The sequence below is a fragment of the Phascolarctos cinereus genome, unplaced genomic scaffold, assembly GCF_003287225.1.
Source record: "Phascolarctos cinereus isolate Bilbo 61053 unplaced genomic scaffold, phaCin_HiC Scaffold_4;HRSCAF=312, whole genome shotgun sequence".
In the NCBI taxonomy this organism is placed as follows: Eukaryota; Metazoa; Chordata; class Mammalia; order Diprotodontia; family Phascolarctidae; genus Phascolarctos; species Phascolarctos cinereus.
In genome coordinates, this window is record NW_027555847.1 from 729710269 (window position 1) to 729734916 (window position 24648).

At 49.8% G+C, this 24648-nt stretch overlaps 1 protein-coding gene and 1 long non-coding RNA gene across 3 annotated transcripts in view; one reads left to right on the forward strand and one right to left on the reverse strand.

The window, feature by feature from the left end:
* The window catches only part of SPECC1L (sperm antigen with calponin homology and coiled-coil domains 1 like), a 53696-nt gene extending 37545 nt beyond the window's left edge, over nt 1-16151 (forward strand). For both annotated transcript variants that reach the window (XM_020977570.2, XM_078151868.1), the window contains 3 exons: nt 13988-14104; nt 14352-14411; nt 14972-16151. In XM_020977570.2, coding sequence (XP_020833229.1) covers nt 13988-14104; nt 14352-14411; nt 14972-15061 — 267 coding nt within the window. In that variant the 3' untranslated portion in view covers nt 15062-16151. The remainder of the gene's footprint in view (nt 1-13987; nt 14105-14351; nt 14412-14971) is intronic.
* Nucleotides 1-24648, reverse strand: part of LOC144456632 (uncharacterized) — a 469008-nt gene that overhangs the window by 134337 nt on the left and 310023 nt on the right. The gene's annotated exons all lie outside the window — the stretch shown is intronic.

A 24648-nucleotide genomic window follows, 5' to 3' on the forward strand; every position in this document is an offset into this window, starting at 1 on the left:
CGTGGGTTCGACTGGTCTTCTCCCAAATCCTGCCCGGGGCACTTGGATGGCTCACAGGTCTACAGCCCACGTTTCTTTGTCAGGCGCAGTCTTACTCCGTCTAGTTCCTGAGTCTGCTTAGAGACCTCCATGTCGAGGTCTTTGGCACTTCAGAACCTGCTGCCATTGACAGTTTGATGTGTCTGTAGCGATTTGGCTGAAGCCCTGCCTCAGCCGCTGCGCCCAGGTGAGCAGACACTGGAGCCCTGCTGGGCCACCGTCCCTGTGTCCAGCCCAGCTCTGGGGGCCTCGTCCATGGCAGCCACTCCAGGAGGAGTGGAGAAGGCCAGGAAGCTGGACTAACTCCCCAAGGGGAGACAAGAGATGGCTTGTGCCAAGCAAGTCAGGCCCCTCGGACCCTGAGCCCGAGAGCCTTGGGAATGGCCAGGCTTCCCACCAGCACCCTCAGCCACCATCCTGGGAGGCAGGCCCTCTGGAGAGGCGGCCTGGGAACTGACCGCTGCTGCAGGGGCTGCAGGGCTCAGAAGGGAAGGGCCTCGTCACCAGTATCCTTAATACTGATGGGATTTTATCAGTGGAGATGTCTCGCTGGCCGCTTGGCCACTGCTCTGCGAGGCCCAGGGGACCTTTCCCCCTGACTTGTGGCTGCATCTTCCCCATCAGAACGGGCGCTCCTGGGGAACAGGGGCCATCTGACTGTTCTCTTCACAGCCCCAGCGCTTGGCAGACAGAAAGCTTTGTTTATTCCTTCACCACCTTGGGGTGTGGGCCTGGCAGTAGTGTCCAGTGTGAAGGGGTCTGGACATGTGAGGCTATTTCCCTGTTAGACCATCAGCCCTTCAGAGCAGGAACTGTTGGGTTTTCTTTTATCCCAACATGCACGGCCTCTGAAATGCCTGTCAACTGAGTGATAATTTTCAAAACCCGGTTACCCTAGTCCTGATTATCTGTTAATAGGAGTTGGCTTATCTTTCTTTTTTTTTCTTAATACATTTTTATTTATTTTGTTAAATGTCTCTAAGTATTTTTAACGTTAGCGTTCTGTTCCAGGATTCTCTCCTTCCCTCTTGCCCCTCCGCCACCTCTTGAGAAAGCCAGGTGACCATTTTACATGTGAAGTCATGAAAGACATAATTCCATATTAGCTACATTGCAAAAGAAAACCAAAAAAAATCGAGAAAAACGCAGTTTAACAAGTCTGCTTCTGTCCCCTCAGGGTCCATCTGCCCCTTCTCTGGATGGGGACAGCGTTTTTCGTCATGAGTCTTTGTCTTGGTCGGAGCGCCCGTCTTTCCACACTTCCTCCTACACTGACCATGCTCTCTCTTGTCCCCTTCTCCAGGGGATAGTTAGACATGGAGTAGTTTTGGTTTTCGATTCTCCCAGTGATTCAGAGCATTCTCCCATCCAGTTGTTAGGAGTTTGCAGTTCTTGAGAAATGGTCATTTGTATCCTTTGACCAACCATTGTGTATTGGGGAAATTACAGTGTTTTTGGATATCAAGCCATTATCAGAGATATTGGGTGCAGAGGGATTGATTCTATGTCTGTAATTGCCATTTTTCTGGTTGTTTGGTTAAGAATTCCTCCCTGGTTCGTAGCTGCAGAAGCACGCTGCTCTGCTCCTCCTTGTTTACAGGTAGATGTCTTTGGAATATGGTGTATGATGCTGGTCCAGGCCTAATTCCTGCCTGTCTACTTTCAGGTTTTCCCAATAGTTCTTAGCAAACAAGGGAGTTTTTTTCCAAGGTAATTAATGTTTTTAGTTTTGTCAAACACAGGCAGCTGAGTTGTATTGTTTCTGATTCTCCCTTTTCTAGTCTGTTCCATGGATCTACTTTTCTACCTAATGATTGTGATGCTTGTGGCTTTATATGTAGTCTGAAGTCTGGAAATGCTATTCCCTCTTCTGACTGTTAATCTTTTTTCATTTTTCCCCTTGATTCTAGGTCTTTTGTTTTTTCAAATGAATTTTTTTAATGTTTGGTCTGGTTCCGTTAGTTTGGTAAAACACCAGGTCTGTAGTGTATCTTAAGTGTTATCCTTTATGCTGTTAGCACAGTCCAGCCATGAGCACTGAATATCCCTTTAGTGGTTTCCGTTTTGCTGTTTGGTCTGTTCAGATTTTGATGTGCTCTCATCGACGGATCCCCCCCAGGTTTCTCAGCACGTTTCAGATAGGGCTGCCCATGTTTTTGGATTGCTCGTCCCACCCCCTCTGTCTAGCACACGCCCATGCTGACGAACTGGCATGAAGGGCATAGCTGAGGCACTCACTGAGAGGCAGCCCGCATGATGCTGTTGTGCCCAGCCCTTGGGCTCTTGGTGTAACTAATTGCTTACTCCAGGCAGGAGGGCGGTCATTGGTGTGTAAGCAGTGCCCAAAGACTCTGAGAAGTGAGGGAAGGGATGGACTTGAGAGCCCACAGAATGTTCTAGACCCCTCTGGGCTGTGGGCCCCCAGCCTTGTACCCAGTGTTACCAACTTCACTTGGTTTGGTGGCTTAGGTTGGGAATGCCATGTGGGTGCAGACCCATGGTCTTCCCACAGCTTTGTTGGGGACAGGTCAGTGAGTTCTCTTATCCTCCAAAACCCATGGATTGGACTTGAGGTGATCCCTTTGGCCTTGGAAAGATTCTGGGGCTCAGAGTGAACCTTGGAAGGCTTGGACTCACACCCCCGGCCTTTCTACCACTCATGACCAACCCAGCCTTGACTGATCTTCATTGGAACCCTCCCCATGCCCTCTCTGGCCTTCTCGTGAGACCAACCAGTAGGTGCTGGAGGTACAGAGACAGTCCCTGACCTCAGAGCACTTACAGAGACCAATATGGCGGCAAGGGCATCATTGAGCAGGCTGTGTTTGACTGAGTCTCGAAGGAAAGAAGAGATGTTGAGAGGCAGAGATGAGGAGGGAGGAACAGCAGGATGGCCGGGCTGACTGGACTGTGCCCAGTTTGTGAAAGGCTCCGAGGGGGAGCCGAACGGGTTCTGGTTTATGAAGGTGATGGGATACAACCAGGTGATGTGTGGGGTGGGGGGCTGGGCTAGGACGGCCAACCCCTTTGGAAGGACAGTGGCTCATGGAAGACTTAAGAATGCCCCCCCCCCCAATTCCAGAGGACTCAGGATGGAGCCTGCTGCCCTTCTCCAGGGGGAGAGAAACACGTTCTTTTCTTTGAACATGGATAGCTCAGGAATCTCTTTTGTGTGACTTGCCTTCACGATGGGGAAGGGGTGTGGAGAGAAGAGGGAGGGAATTTAGAACTGAAAATTAAGTTAAATTAAATTAGAAAAATTAATTTGATCCCAGAGGCAGCAAGGGGAGTGATGTGGTCTGCCCTGGGCTTTAGGAAAATCACTTTGTTCTGACAATGGTGGCGGGATGGATTGGGAGGTAACATGGGTCTCTGAAGGGGTGGCTACAAGAGTGGAGGGAAGGAGAAACAACATATTGTTTTCAGAATTGAGTAACTTGGAGGAAGAAGGCTGTTCCTCCAACAGATGTGGGGTGTGTGCAGGAGGCCGGGCAGAGATACAGAGATGGCGGGTGCCATCATGGGGCCCTGAGTGGGGCCCTTTTTTCAAGTATTTGTTTATTTTTCGTTTCTGTTCATTACACTCTTCACACCGTCATGCAAGTCTTTCCACACTTTTTCTGAAGCCACCCCACTGGTCATTTCTTACAGCACAGTAGAGTTCCATCACAATCATAGACCGCATCAGCCATTCCCCAATTGATAGGCCTCCCCTTGACCCACTTCTTGGTCAAACGAAGAGAGCTGCTCTAAATAGTTTAGAATATATAGGTTCTAGGGCAGCGAGGTGGTACAGTGGATAGAGCACTGTCCCTGGAGTCAGGAGGGCCTGAGTTCAAATCTGGCCTCAGACACTGGACACTTACTAGCTGTGTGACCCTGGGCAAGTCACTTAACCCCATTGCCTGACACCCTCCCCCAAAAAAAAAGAATATATAGGTTCTTTTCCTTTTTGTCTGATAACCTTGGGAAACAGACCTAATAGTGGTGTTGTTGGGTCAGAGGGTATACAGTCTTATAACTTTTTTGTCATAATTCCAGATTGTTCTTCAAAATGGTTGAATCAGTTCACAACTCCACCAACAGTGTATTAGTGTCTCATTTTTTCCACATCCTCTCTGGCATTTCTCATTTTCTCCTTCTATCATTTTAGCCATTGTGATAGGTGTGAGGTGGTACCTCAGAGCTCTTTTACTTTGCATTTCTCTAATCAATGATTTAGAGCATTTTTTTCATGAATATAGAGAGCTTTTTTCTTCCAAAAATTGCGTGTTTATATCCTTTGACCATTTATCAATTGGAGAATGACTCATATATTTAGAGATTTGTCTCACTTCTCTGTATGTTTGAAATATGAGGCCTTTATCCGAGAATCTAGCTATAAATCCCCCCCCCCCGTTTTCTTTCCTTTTTATCGTGGCTACAGTTTGTTTTATTTACAAACTTTTAATTTTAATGTGATCAAACATCTATTTTAAATCTCATAATATTCTCTCTCGTTTATTAATAAATTCTTCTCCTATCCATAAGTCTGATAGGTAATAAGGTTCCATGTTCTTCTAATTATTTATTATATTTCCTTTTATGTCTAGGTCATGTATCCATTTTGACCTTATCTTGGTAAACTGTGTAAGATACTGGCCTATATACTTAGTTTCTGCCAAACTGCTTTCCAGTTTTCCTAACAATTTTTGCTAAATAGTGAATTCTTATCCTGAAAGCTTAAATCTGTCTTTGTCAAACACAAGGTTATTATAATCATTTATTACTATATATTGTGAGTACTCTGTTCCACTGATATACCTTTTTGTTTCTTAGCCAGTACCAGATAGTTTTGGTAAACACTGCCTTAAAACATAATTTAAAATCTGGTACTGCTAAAACTCTTTCCTCTATATTTTGTTTTTTTCATTAATTCCTTTGATATTCTTGACCTTTTCTTTTTCTAAGTGAGTTTTGTTATTTTTTGTAGCTCAATGAAAAAAGTTTTTGGTATTTTAATTGGGATGGCACTGAATAAATAGCTTAGTTTTGGTAGAATTGTTATTTTTATTATATTGGCTCAGTCCACCCATTAACAATTAATATTTCTCCAATTTAAATCTGACTGTATGTGTATAAAAAGTGTTTTATAATTATGTTATAATTATAATTATTAATTCTTGGGTTTGTCCTGGCAGGTAAAATCCCAGGTATTTTATATTGTCTATAGTTATTTTTTTAAATTTATTTATTTTTAGTTTTCAATATTCACTTCCACAAGTTTTTGAGTTTCAAATTTCTCACCCCTCCCCCCACCCCAAGATGGCATGCATTCTGAATACCCCTTCCCCTGGCCTTCCCTCTCTTCTATCTCTCCCCCCCTCCCTTCTCTTATCCCCTTCCCCTTCTATTTTCCTGTAGAGCAGGATAGACTTCTGTACCCCATTTCCTGTATTTCTTATTTCCCAGTTGCATGTGAAAACATTTTTTTTAAAACATGTGTTTTTAAAACTTTGAGTTCTGAATTTTCTCCCTTCCTCCCTCCCCACCCACCCTCATTGAAAAGGCAAGCAACTCAATATAGGTTGTACATGTGTAGTTATGCAAAACACTTCCTTAGTAGACATGTTGTGAAAAACTAACTCTATTTCCCTTAATCCTATCCTGCCCTCCCATTTATTCTATTCTTTCTTTTGACCCTGTCCCTCCTCAGAAGTATTTGCTTCTGATTACCCTCTTTCCCAATCTGCCCTCCTCTTTATCACCCCCCTGCTCTCTTGTCCCCTTCTCCCCCTATTTTCCTGTAGGGTAAGACAGATTTCCATATCCAACTGAATGTGTATGTTATTCTCTCCTTAAGCCAAATCCTATGAGAATAAGATTCCCTCATTCCCTCTCACCTTCCCCTGTTTCCCCTCCACTGTGAGAGACTTTTCTTTTCTGTTTTTTTTTGTGAGATAATTTACTCCATTCTACCTCTTCCTTTCTTCTCTGAGTATCATCCTCTCTCATCCCTTAATTTTATTCTCCAGATATGACCCCTTAATCTTCAACTCACCCTGTGTCCTCTATCTATTTATGCATACATACAATTTTTTTCCTTCAACTACCCTAATACTGACAAAGTTCTCATGAGTTACAAATATCATCTTTCCATGCAGGAATGTAAACAGTTCAATCTTAATAAGTCTCTTATGATTTCTCTTTCCTGTTTACCTCTTCATGTTCCACTGGAGTCCTGTATTTGAAAGTCAAATTTTCTGTTTAGCTCTGGTCTTTTCATCAGGAATGCTTGAAAGTCCTCTATTTCACTGAATGACCATTTTTTCCCCTGAAGGATTATACTCAGTTTTGCTGGGTAGGTGATTCTTGGTTGTAATCCTATCTCCTTTGCCCTCCGGAATATTATATTCCATGCCCTGTGGTCCTTTAATGTAGAAGCTGCTAAATCTTGTGTGATCCTGATTGTGTTTCCACAGTACTTGAATTGTTTCCTTCTGGCAGCTTGTAATATTTTCTCCTTGACCTGGGAACTCTGGAATTTGGCTACAATATTCCTAGGAGTTTTCCTTTGGGGATCTCTTTCAGGAGGAGATCTGTGGATTCTTTCAATTTCTATTTTGCCCTCTGGTTCTAAATATCAGGGCAGTTTTCCTTGATAATTTCTTGAAAGATGATGTCTAGGCTCTTTTTTTGATCATGGCTTTCAGATAGTCCAATAATTTTTAAATTCTCTCTCCTGGATCTATTTTCCAGGTCAGTTGTTTTTCCAATGAGATATTTCACATTGTTTTCTAATTTTTCATTCTTTTGGATTTGTTTTACAGTGTCTTGATTTCTCATAAAGTCACTGTCTTCCAATTGCTCTATTCTAATTTTTAAGGAAGTATTTTCTTCAGTAATCTTTTGGACTTCCTTTTCCATTTGGCCAATTTTCTTTTTAGGGCATTTTTCTCCTCATTGGCTTTTTGGACCTCTTTTGCCATTTGGGTTAGGCTGTTTTTTAAGGTGTTATTTTCTTCAGTATTTTTTTGGGTCTCCTTTAGCAAGCTGTTGACTTGTTTTTCATGATTTTCTTGCATCACTCTCATTTCTCTTCCCAGTTTTTCCTCTACTTCCCTTACTTGCTTCTCAAAATCCCTTTTGAGCTCTTCCAAGGCCTGGGACTGATTCATATTTTTCTTGGAGGCTTTGGATGTAGGAGCTTTGACTTTGTTGTCTTCTTCTGGTTGTATATTTTGATCTTCTTTTTCACCAAAGTAAGATAATATAGTCTGACTCTTTTTGTGCTGCTTGCTCATGATCCCAGCCAATTACTTGAGTTTTAAACTCTTTGTTAAGGTAAGAGTCTGCTTCCAATGTGGAGAATGTACTGTCCCAAGCTTCAGGGGTTTGTGTAGCTGTTTTCAGAGATACTTGTAGGGACCTGTAAATTTTCAGTTCTTCCAAGGTGGTATGATAAGGGGCGAGGTGTTTACTCCTTTCCTGGCCTGTGACCACAAGTATTCCTTTCTGTCCTGTAACTGTGAGGAGGGGTTCCTCTCCACAGCCACTACAAGCTCCACCACGCCAGCGCTCCTCCTCACCCCAGCACTGCCACCCAGAACTGTGACCCAGATCCACACATGGGCAAAGCAAGAGATTCCTGCCTCAGCACTGGCAAAGAGATCCCTGCAATCCCTCTCTGATCAGCCACTGGATTCCCCCTCAGTCTGTGGGCCGGAAGCTGGGAAGCAGCTGCCCCCCCCAGGGCCAGGCTCTTGGGGAATGGAGCTGAGACCTCGCCTTCCTTTCTGACCACTGACAGAAACAGACTTTTCCCACTGACCTTCTAAGTTGTCTTTGGCATTCGTGGATTGAGGAGTCTGGAAACCTCCACAGCTGCCCGCGATTCAGTCCTCTGAGGCCTGCTCCAGGTTTGCTGCGGCCTGCGCGCCCATGCTGCGCTGCGCTGCACTCCCGGCCCGGCGCGATACACCTTTCTGATCAATCACCCAGGTTGTCTTGGGCTGGAAATTTGTTTCACTCTGTGTTTTTGTGGGTTCTGCCGCTTCAGAATTTGTTTAGAGCCATTTTTTATGAGTATTTGGAGGGATTTGGGGGGAGAGCTCAAGCAAGTCACTGCTTTCAGTCCTCCATCTTCTTGTCTATAGTTATTTTAAATGAAATATCTCTTACTAGCTCTTCTTTTAGAGTTTTGTTGGTGATATATAGAAATCTTGATGGTTTATGTGGGCTTATTTTATGTCCTGATACTTTGCTAAAATTCTTAATGTTTAAGCTAACTTTTTAGTTGAATCTCTAGGATTTTCCAAGCATATCTTCATATCATCTGCAGAAAGATAGTTTTATATCATCCCTTCCCATTTTGATTCTTTCCATTCCTTTTTCTTTTTTTATTGCTATTGTTAGCATTTGTGGAACAGTGTTGGATAATGTTGGTGAAAATGAGCATCCTTGCTGCACTCCTGAGCTGTGGGGAAGGCTTTTTGCTTTGCCCTGTGATAGATGATGCTTGCTTATGGCTTTAGGTAGATACTTCTTATGATTTCAAGGAATGCTCCCTTCATTCTTGTGCTCTCTAGTGTTTTTAGTGGGAGAGGGTGCTGTATTTTGTCAAAAGCCTTTTCTGTATCTGTTGAGATAATCATATGATTTCTGCTGGTTTTGCTATTGATGTGGTCAATCACGTTGATTGTTTTCCCAGTACTGAGCTGGCCCTGCATTCCTGGTATAAATCCCAGCTGGCCAGAGTATGATCTTTGTGATACATTGCAGTAATCTCCTGCCCAGTATTTTATTCAGGATTTTTGCATCAGTATGCATCAGGGAAATATGTCTGTAGTTTTCTTTGTCTGTTTTGGCTCTTCCTGGTTTAGGTATCAGCACCATAGTTGTGTCATAAAAGGAGTTTGGTAGGACGCTTCCTCTGCCTTTTATTCCATATAATTTATTTAATATTGGCATTTGTTGCCTTTCCTTGGTGCTGGGCCTACCCTTCAATGCCTCCTGTGAGTTGAGCCATTTGTGAGCTGCTCACTCCTTCACCCTTAGATAAAAGCCCCTCACAGCCACCTCTTCCCTGGTCATGCTTAGCCCAGTCCCATCTTTCTTCTCCTCGGAGATCCAGATTCGAATCCCCAGTCCTCTGGTGAGGCATAGCACATGTGAAATCAGAGGGCCCTCAGCCGGGGAGAGGTGGGTGCTTCTGTCTGTGTTCTGCCCCATCTGCTCCTGGGCCTTCGGGGGCGACGGCCTGGGCTGCGTCTGTCAGTGCCCTCAGAGTGCCCTGGGTGGGGTGGGGTTAGCTTCATTGGGTGTAAGCTGGTTTTCCCTTCCCGGCTTCCCCCTGCTCCTGATTTACTTCTGAAGCTCCAGGGACTGTCTGCCCAAGGAAGGGGACCTTGGTGGCCTGGCTGAGGGATGGTCCTTGGCCACGCTCTGATTCTCTCCTTCCTTAAGGGCTTGACCTAGGTGATTCATTGACTGTCCTCAGGAAAGCTTAGCTGGATGTAAGGAGAAAGAAATAAGCATTTATAGAGCCCCTACTGTGTACGGGGCACTGGGCTAAGCGCTTACAAAAACCCTGGGGGGCAGGTGCTGTTAGGATACCCATTTTACAGTTGAGGAAACTGAGGCAGGTGGTAGCTGAATGACCTGCCCAGGGTTCCCTGGCTAGTCTGTGTCTGAGGCTGGATTTGACCTTGGGACTCAAGGACTCTGTGCCCTGGGGCGCCCTCTAGCTGCAGGAGAAGAGAAGCCGGCATGGGGTGGGGGGTGCGGGATGTGGAAGTTCCCTCTCTCTTCTGTGAGGTCCAGAATCCTGACTTCCGTGGTCTGGGCGTTTCTTCCTCAGGCCCTAGAGAGTAGATGGAAGATACCATTTTCCTTTGTGCCTGAACCGCGCTGCTCTGACCCCATTGGGTGGAGTGGTATCGGTGGGAATAGGAGTAGCCTCCTTTGCCACCTCGTCCATGAAAACGGGTTTCTTTGAACAGAGCTGTGTCTAGTTGCTGTTTAAAGAGTTGGTCCTGGGGGTCCAGAGCAGGGGATGGGGGGGGTATTTAGTTGTCCTCAGCAAACTTCAGTCAAGAAGACCTTGGGTGGCTGGGTTCCCCATCTTCTTTTGAGAACTTGGCTCTGTGCCATGCCCCACGCACACGATAAATACAGGGACCCAAGAGCCCAATCTGTAGTGGTGGGCACAGGAATGTAGGGGCTACGAAATGGGGTCTGTAGACTGGTGGGAGGGGGTAGTATTGGTAAATTAATGAGGAAGAGACTGCACCTCCAGTGAGGGACTCCTAGAGTGGGCTGGGGGATGTGGCCCCCAGGACAGTGATGGGCACAGCTGGCGAAGCACCCGTCCCTTAGCACACCCCAGCAGGCCCCTTGGTGGGCGATGGGAAGGGCCGCATTCGTCGGGAGGCCCGGGAGGTGCTGTGGGTCCGCTATTTGGTCACTTGGGGTCTGAATCCTCAGGTCCACACATGCTACCTGGGGGTGACCTTCCTGACCTTATCTGTCCACCACGCAGAGCCCTGTTCCCCGCAATAATGGGGTCTTCTGACGCTCTTGACAAGAAGGGGTTATGGGAGTGTCCAGCGTGGCCAAGCATGAGCTTAGGATGGAGGCGGAGGAGAAGGACTGGTCGGTCAGGTAGCATTGACCGGCACGTGCTCCATGGTCACAGTCCACAGCGTGTGGGATAAATTGGAGGCAATCGAGAGAGGGAATGGGTGGGCTGCCCTCATGTGTGTGGGGGGGGAGTCTGGCCCCCTCCCCCATCCCCCCAGAAAGGAGGTCTGGTGGGCCCAACCAGGGTTCAGGAACCTGTTGTAATGCTGGCTGGGAGTCCAGGGGGTGGGGTCATGTCTCCATGAACTCTGGTGCCCCAGGCCTGTCCAGCACACAGATGCTGGAGAGCCTGGCCCAGCCCATGCACTGTTCCCCTCCCCTCCTCCCTGCTCTCCCACTGGGGCCCACTCCTCAGTCACCTTCGCCCCCACCCCCGAGCAGGTGCCTCTCTTTTCTTTGCTGGTCCTTATTGCGGGGTTTGCAGGTTAATTGTGCCTGTGAAGAGAGCCAGGCTTCCTCCCAGCTCATCAGTCTGGAATGCTGTGAACACAGGAGGTGCTGGCCGATCTTGGGCTCTCAGTCCCGTTTTTGTGGCCCGGAGCCTGCCGGGCGAGAGAGAGGCCAGGCCCTTTACCCTCAAAGTGTGAGGGGTCCCGGTGAAGGAGCTGGCCCACTTGGCCTCCCTGCACCCCACCACCTGCAGTGAACCAGAGCCAGGGCCAGACTTGCGCTTCTCCAGGAGGACCCATCTAGGGGTGGGCAGGAGCAGCTTCCTCCAGGGCGGGCCAAAGACACTGTGTGTCTGAGCACGTAGGCTTCCCGCTTCCCCAGCTGGGGGCCAGGGGCCGGCTGGCAGGGGGCTGCACACAGCAGGCTGACTGGGGCAGGAAGTAGAGAATTGTTTTCCCCAGAAATGGGGTTGACCTTCTGCACCAGGAGTCGGTGTTTATTCCTATGGGCATTTCCCTGCCGATTCTACCTTTGGCCGTCCCTGGAACGGCACAAGAAATGTCCTGGTGGGAGAGAGGCCCATCTGGAAGCCTCGCCTTTCTCCTTTACGATGGAGCCGGGGAGGGGGGCCGGTGTGAGGCCTGGGTGCGCAAAGCCTTGTGAGACCAGGGGCACAGGGGTGTGTCATGAGAGCTGCCAGCCCACCCGGCCTCTTAGGAATCAGAGCCAGCGTCTGGCCTCAAACATGGATGTGGGCTGATGGCCAAGCCTTGTAGAACGTCACTGGGCTGAGGGCTTTCCCCCCAATTTTATTGATGAGGAGACTGATGCTCAGTGACCTTCCCAGGGTCACCCATCTGGGAAGTCTCTGGGGCTGGATTGGAGCTTGCAGCCCCTTAGCTGCCACATTTTCCCTGCTCTTGAGGAGTTTCTGTTCTAATGGAGAGAGGGACATGATACTGGTGAAGATGAGATAGGCCCAAGGCAGCAAGTTTGCCTCTTGGAGTCTCAGTTTTCCCATCTGTGGAAAGATGGTAGTGATGACACCTCCCTGGGGGGAGTGTGGAGGGAGCTCAAGTGAGATAATTTGTGTTAAACCATTCAAGATGCTGGCTTTGGGAAGAGAGACCCCAGAGGCCCTGGGGCAAGGCTGGCCAGGAGGCCCCTCCATGGTCGTGGCTGGGACCAGATACCACATGGGGGGGCACTCATGGAGCGCCATCTCAGAGGCTGGGGACATGCTGGTTGAGGCATACTGACCTGTGCAGCTGGGCACAGCAGGACACCCGAGGGCCGGACAAGGCCAGCCGGCACCTTCTCTCAAGGGGCCCTGGTTCTGCTCTCTGTGGCCCCGGGAAGGGGTAATGAAGGCCTGGCACCTAGGAATGAGCTGATGAGGGCAGCCCTTCTGGAACAGGAGGCCAGTCTGCCCTTGTGTTACAGCTGGAGGACAGCTTTCACATGTGTGCCATCTGCCCTGGCAGTGGCCGAGGACGGCCGAGGGGCAGCTAGGTGGCGTAGTGGATAGAGCACCAGCCCTGAAGTCGGGAGGACCTGAATTCAAATCTGGCCTCAGACCAAACACTTGACACTTACTAGCTGTGTGACCCTGGGCAAGTCACTTAACCCCAATTGCCTAACAAAAAAAAAAACCAACAAGAGAATGGCCGAGCCCCCATCAGTGGTACCCAAAAGATGGTGGAAAGTAGGAGAGGCATGCCAAGATTGAGAGCAGGCAGGCGCGACTCCAGGGAGCCAGGAGGTCACTCTAGACTGGCCCTCATGCTTTCTTGACAGGGCTGTCAAAATGGTGGATGGAAGACAATGCCGTGGAGAGAGTTGACATGGGTTTTAGCAAAGCTTTTGGTCAGTGTGATCTCGTGAAGATAGAGAAGACCATGTGATCACAGAGTTATTAGGTAGATTCAGAAGAACAGTCATTACTGCTTCAGGGTCGGCTTGGTAGGAGGTCCCAGGGAGGGTCTGGGCCGGGCCATCTGCCAGGGATTTGGGACAAGATGATGTCGATCAAAAACAGCTCCTCCAAAGGGAGGAGTGGGAAAGTCTCCTTCACCCACCGGGATGAACGAAGATGCCGTTCCTGCGGGGAAGTGGCATCAGACTCGATGCCAGTCTGCTCCCTGTCCCCTCCCCCTCCATTTCTCTGACAAGGCACCTCAGGCTCCTGAGTCACATCTGTCTTCTGAGACCTTGATTTAAAAGAGCCATTTCACAAGTGCAGCATGGTGGGGAGTCCTGATTATACAGCATTGTCTGAAAAAAAGATCTGGGAGTCCCAGTGGCCCACAGGCTGGTGGCCAGGGGCAGAGCTCCCTGATTCTGGCTATCACAGGGGAGCTAGAGAAGTCCCCAGGAGGGTGGCCAGGACAGGAAGGGCCTGGAGGCATCGGGATGGTGGGGCTCAGGGGGCAGCTGAAAGGCTGTCATCCCAGAGGGCCCCCCTGCCTGCTGGGCCCCCATGGGCAGGACCAGGAAGCTGGCCACGAATGGGACAGGTGGCCCGCAGGAGGCAGCGACTGCCTACTGGCCACATCCAGATTGTTCTGGCTTCCCTTTCTGACCAGAATCCCTCAAGTCTAGTCTTTAACTCTTGTGGTTGTGTGGGAAATATTTAGACTTGAGGGAAGTGAGTCTGGGGTCTTCTGTGGCCCTTGAGAGGCTCATTTTGGTGCATGCAGTTGTGGAAGCCTTGCCCGCCCCTCCTGGGATGGCTCCAGGGGGATGGAGGAAGTTGAGGCAGTGACCTCCTTCCAAGCAGGTGCCCTCCTATGGGCAGCCGTCTGGGCCTTTTGAGGCCTTGCCCCTTCTCCAGTGCCCAGGAGCCCCAGCTCTAAGCCCAGGGGAGAGGCCGAGTCCCTGGCTAGCCTCAGCGCCCAGGCCTGCATCTCTGAACACCTCTGCCTGCATCTCTCCCCAGAACATCGACATTACCAACTTTAGCAGCAGCTGGAATGACGGCCTGGCCTTCTGTGCCCTCCTGCACACCTACCTGCCTGCCCACATCCCCTACCAAGAGCTAACCAGCCAAGACAAGGTATGGCAGGAAGGGGGCCCAGAGGCTCAGACCAGCTGGAGGGGGTGGCCCTGCCCCCCTCCATCCCCGGGATCCTGCCCCTGGCTCACCTTAGTCTGGCCTCCGCATCTCTGGGTTTCCCCTAGTGGGGGCGGAGGGGGGGTCCAGTGGTCTGGCAGTAAGCAGTATCCTGCCCCCCTAGCCCAGCAGCTCCCCCCCCCCCACTGTTTCCCCTCCTTTGGTTGACCAGGTTTGGTTTTATTTACAGAGAAGGAATTTCTCCCTGGCCTTCCAGGCAGCAGAAAGTGTTGGCATTAAATCCACCCTGGTAAGTGCTTGGGGGGCCAGTCCAAGCCCCAAGGTGGGAGCTCTCTGGAGGGTCAGAGCTCCTGTTTCCAGCAATTGAAGGAAGAAGCCTCCAAGGGGAGTGGGCGGCATTTCCATACAATTTAGGCCCTGATTTAAAAATAGACTTTTCTCTTTGCTAGGGTTCAGCCCAGCCATTGTCTTGGTTCACAATAGAAGTGGTTGTGGGAACCTCTGAAACCTGGACAGGAGCTGAGAGAACTGCCCCACCTTCCCTGGCCCCCTCCCCCACCTCACCAGCCATGGAGTCGTGCTTTCTCTGGGTGCCCTCACTAGCCCATGACCCCAGACCTCTGTCCTGCCTATCAGCTCTGGCCCCAAGGAGCTTAGCCCTTCCTCCCCTTGGGTGGTCTTCCTGCCACCTTTTTTCAGAGCTGTCCTGGCTGTCCTTCCTGGCCCAGGCCTCTGTTGGAGGCCTGGTCTGGGCCCTGGCCTCGGTGCCCCTTGTGAGCAGCCCCACTCACAGTGGCCACGCTGGGCTGGGCGTGAATCCTGATGTCCTGTCTTTCTCTTCCGTGGCAGAATATCTGTGAGATGGTGCGGACGGAGCGTCCGGACTGGCAGAGCGTCATGCAATACGTGACGGCCATTTACAAGTACTTTGAAACCTGATGCTGCTGGCCGAGGGTCCCCGTGGGACCCTTTTACTGGCCAGCCCAGGGTCCTGGCTGGGCCCTGGCTGGACCAAGAGCCGGCCGTGCCTTTCATCCAGACCTTGCTGCAGATCCGGTCCTCGGGAAGGACCCCAGGAAGGGGGGGTGTGCCATGCAGGGCCTGAGCTCATCTGCTCACCTGCCTTCCCCACTTACTTTGGCGTGGCTGCCATAGAGATAAATGCGTGGGATGAATGAAGAACATTTTCCGTGATGCGCGACCCCTGCCCTGCTCCTCGCACCCAGCAGGCTCTGGTCCTGGCACCAGCCCACGCTGTACTCCTACCAGAGTTCAATAGCATTCTAGTAATGATAAAGCTACTACAGCGTGGCCGCACCGGAGCCAGGGAGTAGGTGTAAAGGAAGGAAGAAAAGGGAAAACCCAGCCCTCTGGGAACTCTGAGTGGGATCGCTGGAGGCTCACCCCACCTGGGCCTGAGCTGTAGAAAGTGCCTTTCCTCTCTCTCCTTGGAGGCTGAGCCGCTCCCTGCGGCTTCCTTGAGATCTGGCCTCACCCCAGGGACGTTGGCAGGCCAGAGCCCACGGGCTGTGTGTGCCTGCCCTTTCCCCATGCCCACTCACCTCAGAAACTGTTGAGCAGGAGCCTCCCTTGCACGTGGGTCCCCCAGGCCATAGCTTGGCCTGCTCTCCGAGATGCCCGGCCAACATGTGTTTGGGAGGTCCAGCAAAGGAAGGAGGGAAAGAGGAGGGGTGCTTGTGTGACAGATGGATGGTGCGTGCTCTTGGTACCAGGACCTGGGCCCAGATGGCCCGATTCAGGCTTCAGCGCCAACAAGTTCTGGGTTCCACTGACGGAGGAGTGTTCACCTTCCGGGGGTTACTTTTGGAGCCACCCATGGCGTCACCTGGGGGCCAGAGCAGAAGGAAGAGGGAGTTCCCAATCAGAAATGAGCAGACCCTTCCCCTGGTGTGGGCCACAGCCACGGTTCCTGGGCCACGGGGGTTTCCAACCACCGAGAAGCTTCTCATGGACTGTCCTTTTTATTTTGTTAACTCTTTCTGAATGTATTAAACGGTTACACACTTTAGGGGTGGGCTGCTTGCCTTTCATTCCTGCATTCACTCACTCATTGCTCAGACATTTCAGGACTTGGCCCTCCCCCACATGTGCATTGCCCACCACCCTATAAGTGGGGTGCAGGCAGGCCTCTGTCCATCCTTGGGTCCCCTGGGCCTCCCTTCAGACCATCCCTTCCCATCCCTCTGTTGCCTGTCCCCAGTTGGAGATAACTTTGTTTTTGTCGTCACAGTGTTAGACCATGATCATTCTTTCCCTGTGTGTCCTTCCAGCCTGCGGGTTCTGTCCTCTTCCCACCATGCCCTTCCTCAGATCAGCTCAGTCATGAAAGCCCTTCCCACACTGGCATGCTTGGTGTGTCATCTCCCACCACCACACCTTTGCCCATGCGTGGAAGTCTGTCCCAGTACCACTCATACTCCCAGCAGCATCCACTGTGCCTCCTTACCTTGCCCCCACTGCTCCTTCACAACAACAATAATAGGAGACAGTTGACTAGCTTTGAGGCTTCAGCCTCCCTGCGCGAGCTCCATTTTACAGGTGAAGCAAGTGAGGCTTGAAGAGGGGTGGGGCTGGATTTGCATCAGGGCTCGCCAGCTCTATGCCCAGGACTCTGAATTCTACAAAGCCTCCTGTGGAGCCCAAGTAAGAGTCCCCTCCTCGACCTAGCAGCATCCTCAGAATTACTTGCAAGGAATGCCAGGTGGTCCCTGAGGGTGGCCTGTTGGTGCTGATAAATGGGATCGTCATCGTCACTCTGGCCTTAGGAAGGATGGATGAGCTGGGCCAGGCTGGAGAAGGGAAGGTGAGGGGTGAGAGAGCAGTCTGCTTGTCAAAGGGTACAGCTGCCCACAGAGGTTCTGGCCTGGTTTTTGGAAGTTCTGTGGGACGGGCTGGGTGATGCCTTGCAGGTGTACCATCAAGAGTTAAGGTTTTTCTGTGGCCGTTGAGACCCCTTCTGAATGGGAAATTCTGGGAGTGCTTGAAGACAGTGGCCTTGTGTCCCTGCCGATGCCTTCTCTGTGCCCTTCCCTATCATGGCTGCCCACTCGACACAGCTTTCATTAACCAGGCTGCCTACAACTGACCACAATCCTCCCCTGTGGTCTGACAGGGGCAGAGGCTGACAGGGAGGATTCCCTCCTCAGCCCTGTCTATCCTGTTGGGATTCCCTAAGGGTCTCTAATTGAACCCAAGGGCAAGACCTCATGTTTATCCTTCTTAAATGTTATTCATGGGAATAAAGGAATGAGTGAGGCAGCCGTGGCTTCAAGGAGGTTGTATTCTATTGGGGGAGGCAAAACACACACACACACACACAATCCAATGGCCTTTTCTCAGTCCTCATTCTCTCATTCTCCTTGACCTTTCTGCAGCCTCTGACACTGGTGATCACTCCCTCCTCCTTGAGCCTCTATCTAGGTTTTTTGGGGAACCCTTTTCTCCTGCTTTTCTTCCAATCTCTGACAATTTTTTCTTCTTTCTTTGCTGGGCCCTCCTCCAGACCAGGCACTTTAACCATGGGTGTCCCTCATGGGCCTTCTGCTCTTCTCCCTCTAACCTGCTTCACTGTGGTGATCTCATCAGCTCCCATGGATTTGATTACTGTCTGCTGATTCTCAAATCTGTCTTTCCTGCCCCATCCTCTCTGCTGACCTCCAGTATCACATCTCCACATACGTCTCAGATATCTCAAACTGGATGGCTAGTAGACAAACAGCATATCCAAAAGAGAACTCATTTATCTTTCCCCCAAACCCTCCTCCCCAACTCCTATCTTCCGTGTTACTGTCAGGGGCACTCCATCCTTCCAGTCTGTCAGGCTACCAAACTAGGGGTCATCCTAGACTCCTTACAGTCACCCCTCTCCCCCATCCAATATGGTGCCAAGGCCTGTTGATTTCACTTCTGTTTCATCTCTGCACCATATCTGGTCCATTTCACCTCTGCAGCATCTCTGGACCATTTCACCTCTGCAGCATCTCTGGTCCATTTCAGCTCTGCTGCATCTCTGGTCCATTTCACCTCTGTAACATCTCTGGTCCATTTCAGCTCTGCTGCATCTCTGGACCATTTCACCTCTGCATCATCTCTGGTCCATTTCACCTCTGCTACATCTTTGGTCCGTTTCACCTCTGCTGCATCTCCTCATTCTGCCTCCTTCTCTGTTGCTGCCCCAAGCCTGGTGCAAGCCCCCATCACCTCATGCCTGCATTATGGCAATTGCTGCTGGGAGAGCTGCCTGCCTTAAGTCTCTCCCTCCTCCGGTCCATCCTCCATTCAGCCATTAAAGTGATCTCTCTAAAGCACAATTCTGGCCATGTTCACCCCCACTAGATAAACTGTAGTGGCTCCCTGTTGCCTCCAGGACCAACAACAATACTCAGTTTGGCATTCAAAGCCTTTCATAAGAGGGTGGCTAGATGGCACCGTGGATAAAGCTCCTGCCTTGGAGTCAGGAGGACCTGAGTTCAAATCCGGCCTCAGACACTTGACACTTACTAGGTGTGTGACCCTGGGCAAGTTGCTTAACCCCAATTGCCTCATCAAAAAAAAAAACCCAACAAAAAAACCCAAAGCCTTTCATAACCCAGTCCCCCACCCTTCCCAGTCTTCTTACACTTTTCTCCTCAACACATATTCTTCAGTCCAGTGACACTGGCTTCCACCCTCCATCTCTGTCTTGGCTCTGGGCACTTTCTCTGGTTGTCCCCCTGTCTGGAATTCTCTGTTTCCTCTTCTCTAACTACTGACTTCCCTGGCTTCCTTTAAGTCCCAACTAAAATTTCATCTCCTTCAGGAAGCCTTCCTCAACCTCTCAATTCCAGTGCCTTCCCTCTGTTCATTATTTCCTGTTTCTTCTATACAGAGCTTGTCTTGTATATATTCGTTTGCATGTTGTCTCCCCCATTGGATTGAGAGCTCCTGGAGGGCAGGGACTGTCTGTTGCCTTAGTACAGTGCCTGGCACATAGTAGGTGCTTAATAAATGTTTATTAACTGACTTTCTTGAAAATCAGGATGTTTATGCTTCCAGTGCCTCAATGTCTCTTCTATTCTCCATCATCTTTATTTTTTATTGTGAGCTAGAAAATGAAACACAAATATTTCCATACATAAAGAAGTCTGAAAAACAGAAATGGGACCTGTCCAGGAAGCCATGCAGCTCCTTAATACAGCAGGAAATGTGACTCAGCAGCATCAGCATGGCCCTGGTTCTCTGATCTTGCAACCATCAAGGAAGGTGGCTCAGGGTATTTTAGAACTTAGGATGCTGGTCACTTGGGCCAGGGGTCTTGAGTCTATTAAGGACAGGGCCTGTGGGGCATCTCCAGGCCTGGCAATTTCCCAGTCCCTGGTACCTCCCTTTGCCCTGCCTTCCCCTCCTCCCCAAGGCTCTGGCTGTGGCTGCTTAGTTTAGGGTTGGGAATATGAAAATATAAAGATGTTTGATTTCCTGCCGTGCACCCCCACTCCCATTAAGGTTGTTAGTGTAAAAAGACCCAAAAGTGTAAGGCAGGGTGGTGGTGTAGTGAAAAGAGTACTGAGCCCGCAGTCAGAAAGACGAGTTCAAGTCTGACCTCAGACATTCACTATCTTTGACCCTAGGTCAGCCACTTAACCCTTTTTTGCCTCAGTTTCCTCATTTGTAAAATGAGCTGGAGGAGGAAATGGCAAACCACTCTAGTGTCTTTGCCATAAAAACTCCAAATGCAGTCAGGAGTCGGCCATGATTGAACAGCAACGGTTTTGTAAAGCGCATTCCACTCGCTGCCTAGAATTGAAAGTACAGTCTTGAAGCCAGAGTAAGGTTTCAATGAAGTTGCCTCTCCAGTCTACCCGATCCTGGGGAGGCTGCAGCCTCGTCCTGCTGGCTGGCCTGTAGTCTGATAGGCCCGTGTATCTCCCCCCAACCCCAACCCTGCCCTGGCTCTCTCCTGGTGTTTCCCCAGCAGTCCAGGGTCAGGTGAGAGAGATCGTGCCACCAGCCTTCACTGGCAAGGAGTCCTTCAGTTTCTCCCCAGCCAACCTTCCTCTCTGACATGAAGAGGAGGGGGGGAAACTGGGCCATTTCAGCCTCCAGCTTTCAGGGCCAGGTTGCCCAGGGAGGACAGCACCTGTGACTGCCAGGAGCAGATGCACAGGTAGTAGGAAAGTCCAGCATAGCGTGCTCATATCACAGAAGGCGCTGGGCTCGGTGAGCAAAGCAGAATTGCAGCAGCTCAAACACACGTGACCTCTCCACTCCAGATGTTCATATTGGTCTGACCAGCCAGAGTCGGGCACATTACCTTGACCCTGACCCCGACCCTGTGATGTTGTTTGGGTCCTCTGATCCCCAGGGACAAACACGGACCATCGCAGGAGGGGAGATTTTGCTCTATTCAGTTTGGCCCCAGCAGGCGGAGCCGGGAGGAGATGATCTCAGCCGCCCGAAAGGACATGGTGGGGGAGGTGAGCCCCCATTGCAGAGGTTGAAGGGCCCCTGGAGATGGGGGCAGGGGTGGAGTGGGGAGACTTACTCTGTTCCCTGTGGAGGGGGATGGAGCCCGCTGGCTCCTGGGAGGGGCTGAACTACTTCCTCTCAGACCTGGGACGTGGTGCTCCAGAGCTTGATGGTACACTGTGCTAGGAGAGGACAGGTCTAGGGGCTGGGCCACAGCAGAAGAGCTTGGAGATAGAGGGGCGGCTTCCCTGTGGAGGAGGGGAGTGAGGGAAGAGGGCCGACCACACTGGGTCTGGGGAAAGCCCCCGGTCCTCCCTGCTAAGGCCTGTGGACAGGGGGAGAGCCCAGTGCCTGGGCCTCCTTTTGTGGGTCAGAGAGGAGGAAGTGGTTAGAGAGAGGAGAGCCTCCTGCCCAGCCCCACAGAAGAAAAGGGGAGAGCCTTTCATGGGATATAAGAGCAATGGGAACCCTTCCCCGCGCAGCCCTGACTCCCTCAGGCAGGAACCCTGTGTCTGTCTGGGACGAGGGGTTCACCTCCTGCCACAGCCCCATGGGGATAGGGGGAGAAATCAGGCTGGGAAGGTCAGGAGGTCCCTGGGCTGTGCCTCGAGGGAGGCTGGGGTGTTTGCTAAGCGCCAACCACACACCAGGAAGGCTCAACGAGCTGACGGTCCACTGTGCGGTGGGACAAGTCAGGAGCTGAGGAACCCATGGCCCAAGTGAGGGGGCTCTGTTATTCTCTGGTTTGTTCACCCCTCCAGGGTCTCCACTGAGAGCATCAAAATATCACTCTTGTGTCTGACTCCACAGAGAAGATAAGAGGGCCCTCTGCTCCCGTGCAAGCACTAAGGCTAACAATACTTTGGATACAGCACAGGTTTTATTTCACACCACAAAACACACACACACACACACACACACACACACACACACACACACACACACACACACCTCCCTGGAGCCCAGGTACATAAATCAGTCATCAACCAAGAAGTATTTTTTTTTAATTTTTAAATAACATTTTATTTTCCTCCAATTGACATATAAAAACAGCTTTTAATATTCATCGTTTTTTTGTTTTGAGTTCCAAATTCTGTCCCTTCTTCCCTTCCTCCCCCCTCCTTCCCTGAGACAACAAGTAATCTGATACACACGTGCAATCACGTAAAACATTTCCATATCAGCCATTTTGTGCAAGAAAACTCAAGAAAAAGAAAGGAAGGAAGAAAAAAGAAAATGAAAAATGGTCTGATTCAATCTGTATTCAGACAACATCAATTCTTTTATGGTTGTATAAAACCTTATTTTTTAAAAAAAGTCAGTGACACTCTTTTTCCTTGGGACTTGTCTCTATTGGGATCCTGGGAGGCAAGTGATAAAGCAATAATAATCCCAACCCCCTGGGAAAAGAATAACTATCCTTCCTCTAGACCTGACCGTGCTTCTAGGCCTTACTTTATTACTTCCTAGCTGTGTGATTTTGGGCAAGACCCTAAGATCTTTTTTGGACCTCACTTTCCTCATTTATAAAATGGAGAGCCTACTTTTAAACCCTTTGTCCCTCAGGAAAATCCTATCCAAAAGCTGAGCCCTCTCAACTACAGAATCATGGATTGAAAACTAGAAAGAGCCACAGGGGTCCTGGGTTGGTGCTGTTTTTGGTGGGGCAGTCGGGGTCCCCCAGGTATTTAAGCAAGCACTCACCAGCGATGGGCACCGAGCTCCCTGCTTTCCAGGAGCTCACGTTAATGGGAGACACAACTTGCCAATAACTGTGGACTTATGCAGAATCCATTATAAAATGGGTTGCCACATCTTACTTCTAACTCCACAACATCTGTCTTCGGTTCTGCCTTTGTCAGATGGCAGGCCCGTCTGCTGCCTGCCTCCAGCCTCTTCCCGCGTCGGCCCCCAAACGTCTCCTGAATATGCCCCCTTTTCCTCTACCCACACGCAGGCCCCGGCGCAGACCCCCATCACCCCCCAGACTGTTGCAGTAACTGCTGCCTGCCTCAGCCGCCCCTCTCTGGTCCATCCTTCACTCAGTGACCAAAGTGATTTTCCTAAGGTTCAGGTCTGACTGTGTCACCCCTCCTCAATAAACTCCAGTGGCCCCCTATTGTCTCCAGAGTCAAATACAAAATGCTCCGTTTGGCATCAAAGCCCTTCATGACAGATGGCCGGGCTTCTTCCGCCTCCTCCCGTTGCGTCGCCCTCTTCCATCCAGTGCTACAGCTGGAAGCAGACCCCGCCCCCTCGGCTCTAGGACTTCTCTCTGGCCGTCCCCCTTTCTGGAGCGCCCTCCCTTCTCCGCTTTGAGCACCGACCTCCACTTTCTGCAGGAAGCCTTCCCCACCTGCCCTGAATGCCAGGGCCTTCCCTTTGTTCGTTAACTCCTCTTTATCCTGTGCAGAGATTGCTCCGTAGGCATTTGGTTGCATGTTGTCTGCCCCATGAGACTGGCAGGGACTGGCTTCTGCCTCTTTTTCTATTCCCGGTGCTTAGCACAGAGCCTGGTACAGAGCAGATGTTTAATGAATATTTATTGATTAATTGATAGAATATTTGTGTGCTTGTCTTCTCCTCCTGCCAAACCGTAACCTTCAGAGCAGGGGCTGTTCGGCTCGGCCCCAAGGGTAGAAGCCAGCTAAGGGTGGTTAACAGAGAGAGCTGTCTCAGTGCAGAGGGGATGGATGCAGGTGTGGGAGGACTATGGGGAGAGAGGACGAGTTTGGGTTTGCCTGAAGCGTGAACTTGGAAATGCCTCCGGACCAAGCCCGAGTGGAACTGTCCAGCAGGGAGCTGGCTGCCTACCGTCTAGCTCAGGAGAGCAACGACGTGTGGGTGTCCAGATCTGGGGGTCACGTACACAAAGATGAAACAGAATCCAGGAGAACTGATGCAACGACCCAGAAGGATCACAGAGAAGAGAAGAGAGAGCTGATGAAGCTTCCAACAAGGAAGGCTGAGACAGAGCAAAGAAGCAGGAGGGGAATCCGTCAGGAAAGGTCGACTCGTCCTGGAAGCGGGGGAAGGGGAGAACCCGGGGCCTCCTCCACTGAGCACCGTGGCAGGACCCAGGGTGGTGACTAACATGTCAGGGCAGACTGCAAGCTGCCTGAGGTCTTGGGCTTTACGTCCCGAGGTTGGCAACAGCACGGCCTGGACGCTTCCCGAGCCTGCCTCCATTCTTCCAAACGGCCCGTGCCTAGTACTGAACGAGCCTTACATTCCTGGTATAAATCCCAGCTGATCAGAGTGTGTATGATCCTTGTGATATATTGCTGTCATCTCCTGACTAGTATTTTATTTGGGATTTTTGCATCAATATTCACCAGGGAAATTGGCCTATAGTTTTCTTTGTCTGTTTTGGTTCTTCCTGGTTTAGGTATCAGCGCCATAGTTATGTCATAAGAGGATTTTGGTAGGACTCTGTCTTTGAATGTTTTTCCAAATAGTTTATATAACATTGGAATTAATTGTTCTTTAAATATTTGGTTAAATTCACTCATGAATTCATCTGGTCCTGAAGATTTTTTTTCTTAGGGAACTCATTTATGACTTATTCAATTTCTTTTTTCTAAGATAAGGTTATTTAAGTATTCTATTTCCTCTTCTGTTAATCTGGGCAATTTAAATTTTTATAAATATTCATCCATTTCACTTGGATTTTTAGATTTATTGGCATATAATTTGACAAAAAACTCCTAATGATTGCTTTAATTTCATCTTCATTGATGACAAATTCATCCTTTTGATTTTTGATACTCGGAATTTAGTTTTCTTTCTTCTTTTAATCAAATTACCCAATGCTCTATTGATTTTGCTAGTTTTTTTTTTAACAAAACCAACTCCTAGTTTTATTTATTAGTTCAATGGCTTTCTTATTTTCAATTTTATCAGTCTTGTCTTTGATTTTCAGCATTTGAAATCTGGTGTTTAACTGTGGATTTTTAATTTGTTCTTTTTCCAGTTTTTTTTAGCTGCATGACCAATTTATCGATCTGCTTTTTCTCTATTTTATATTTCCCCTTAAGTACTGCTTTCGCTGCATCCCATAA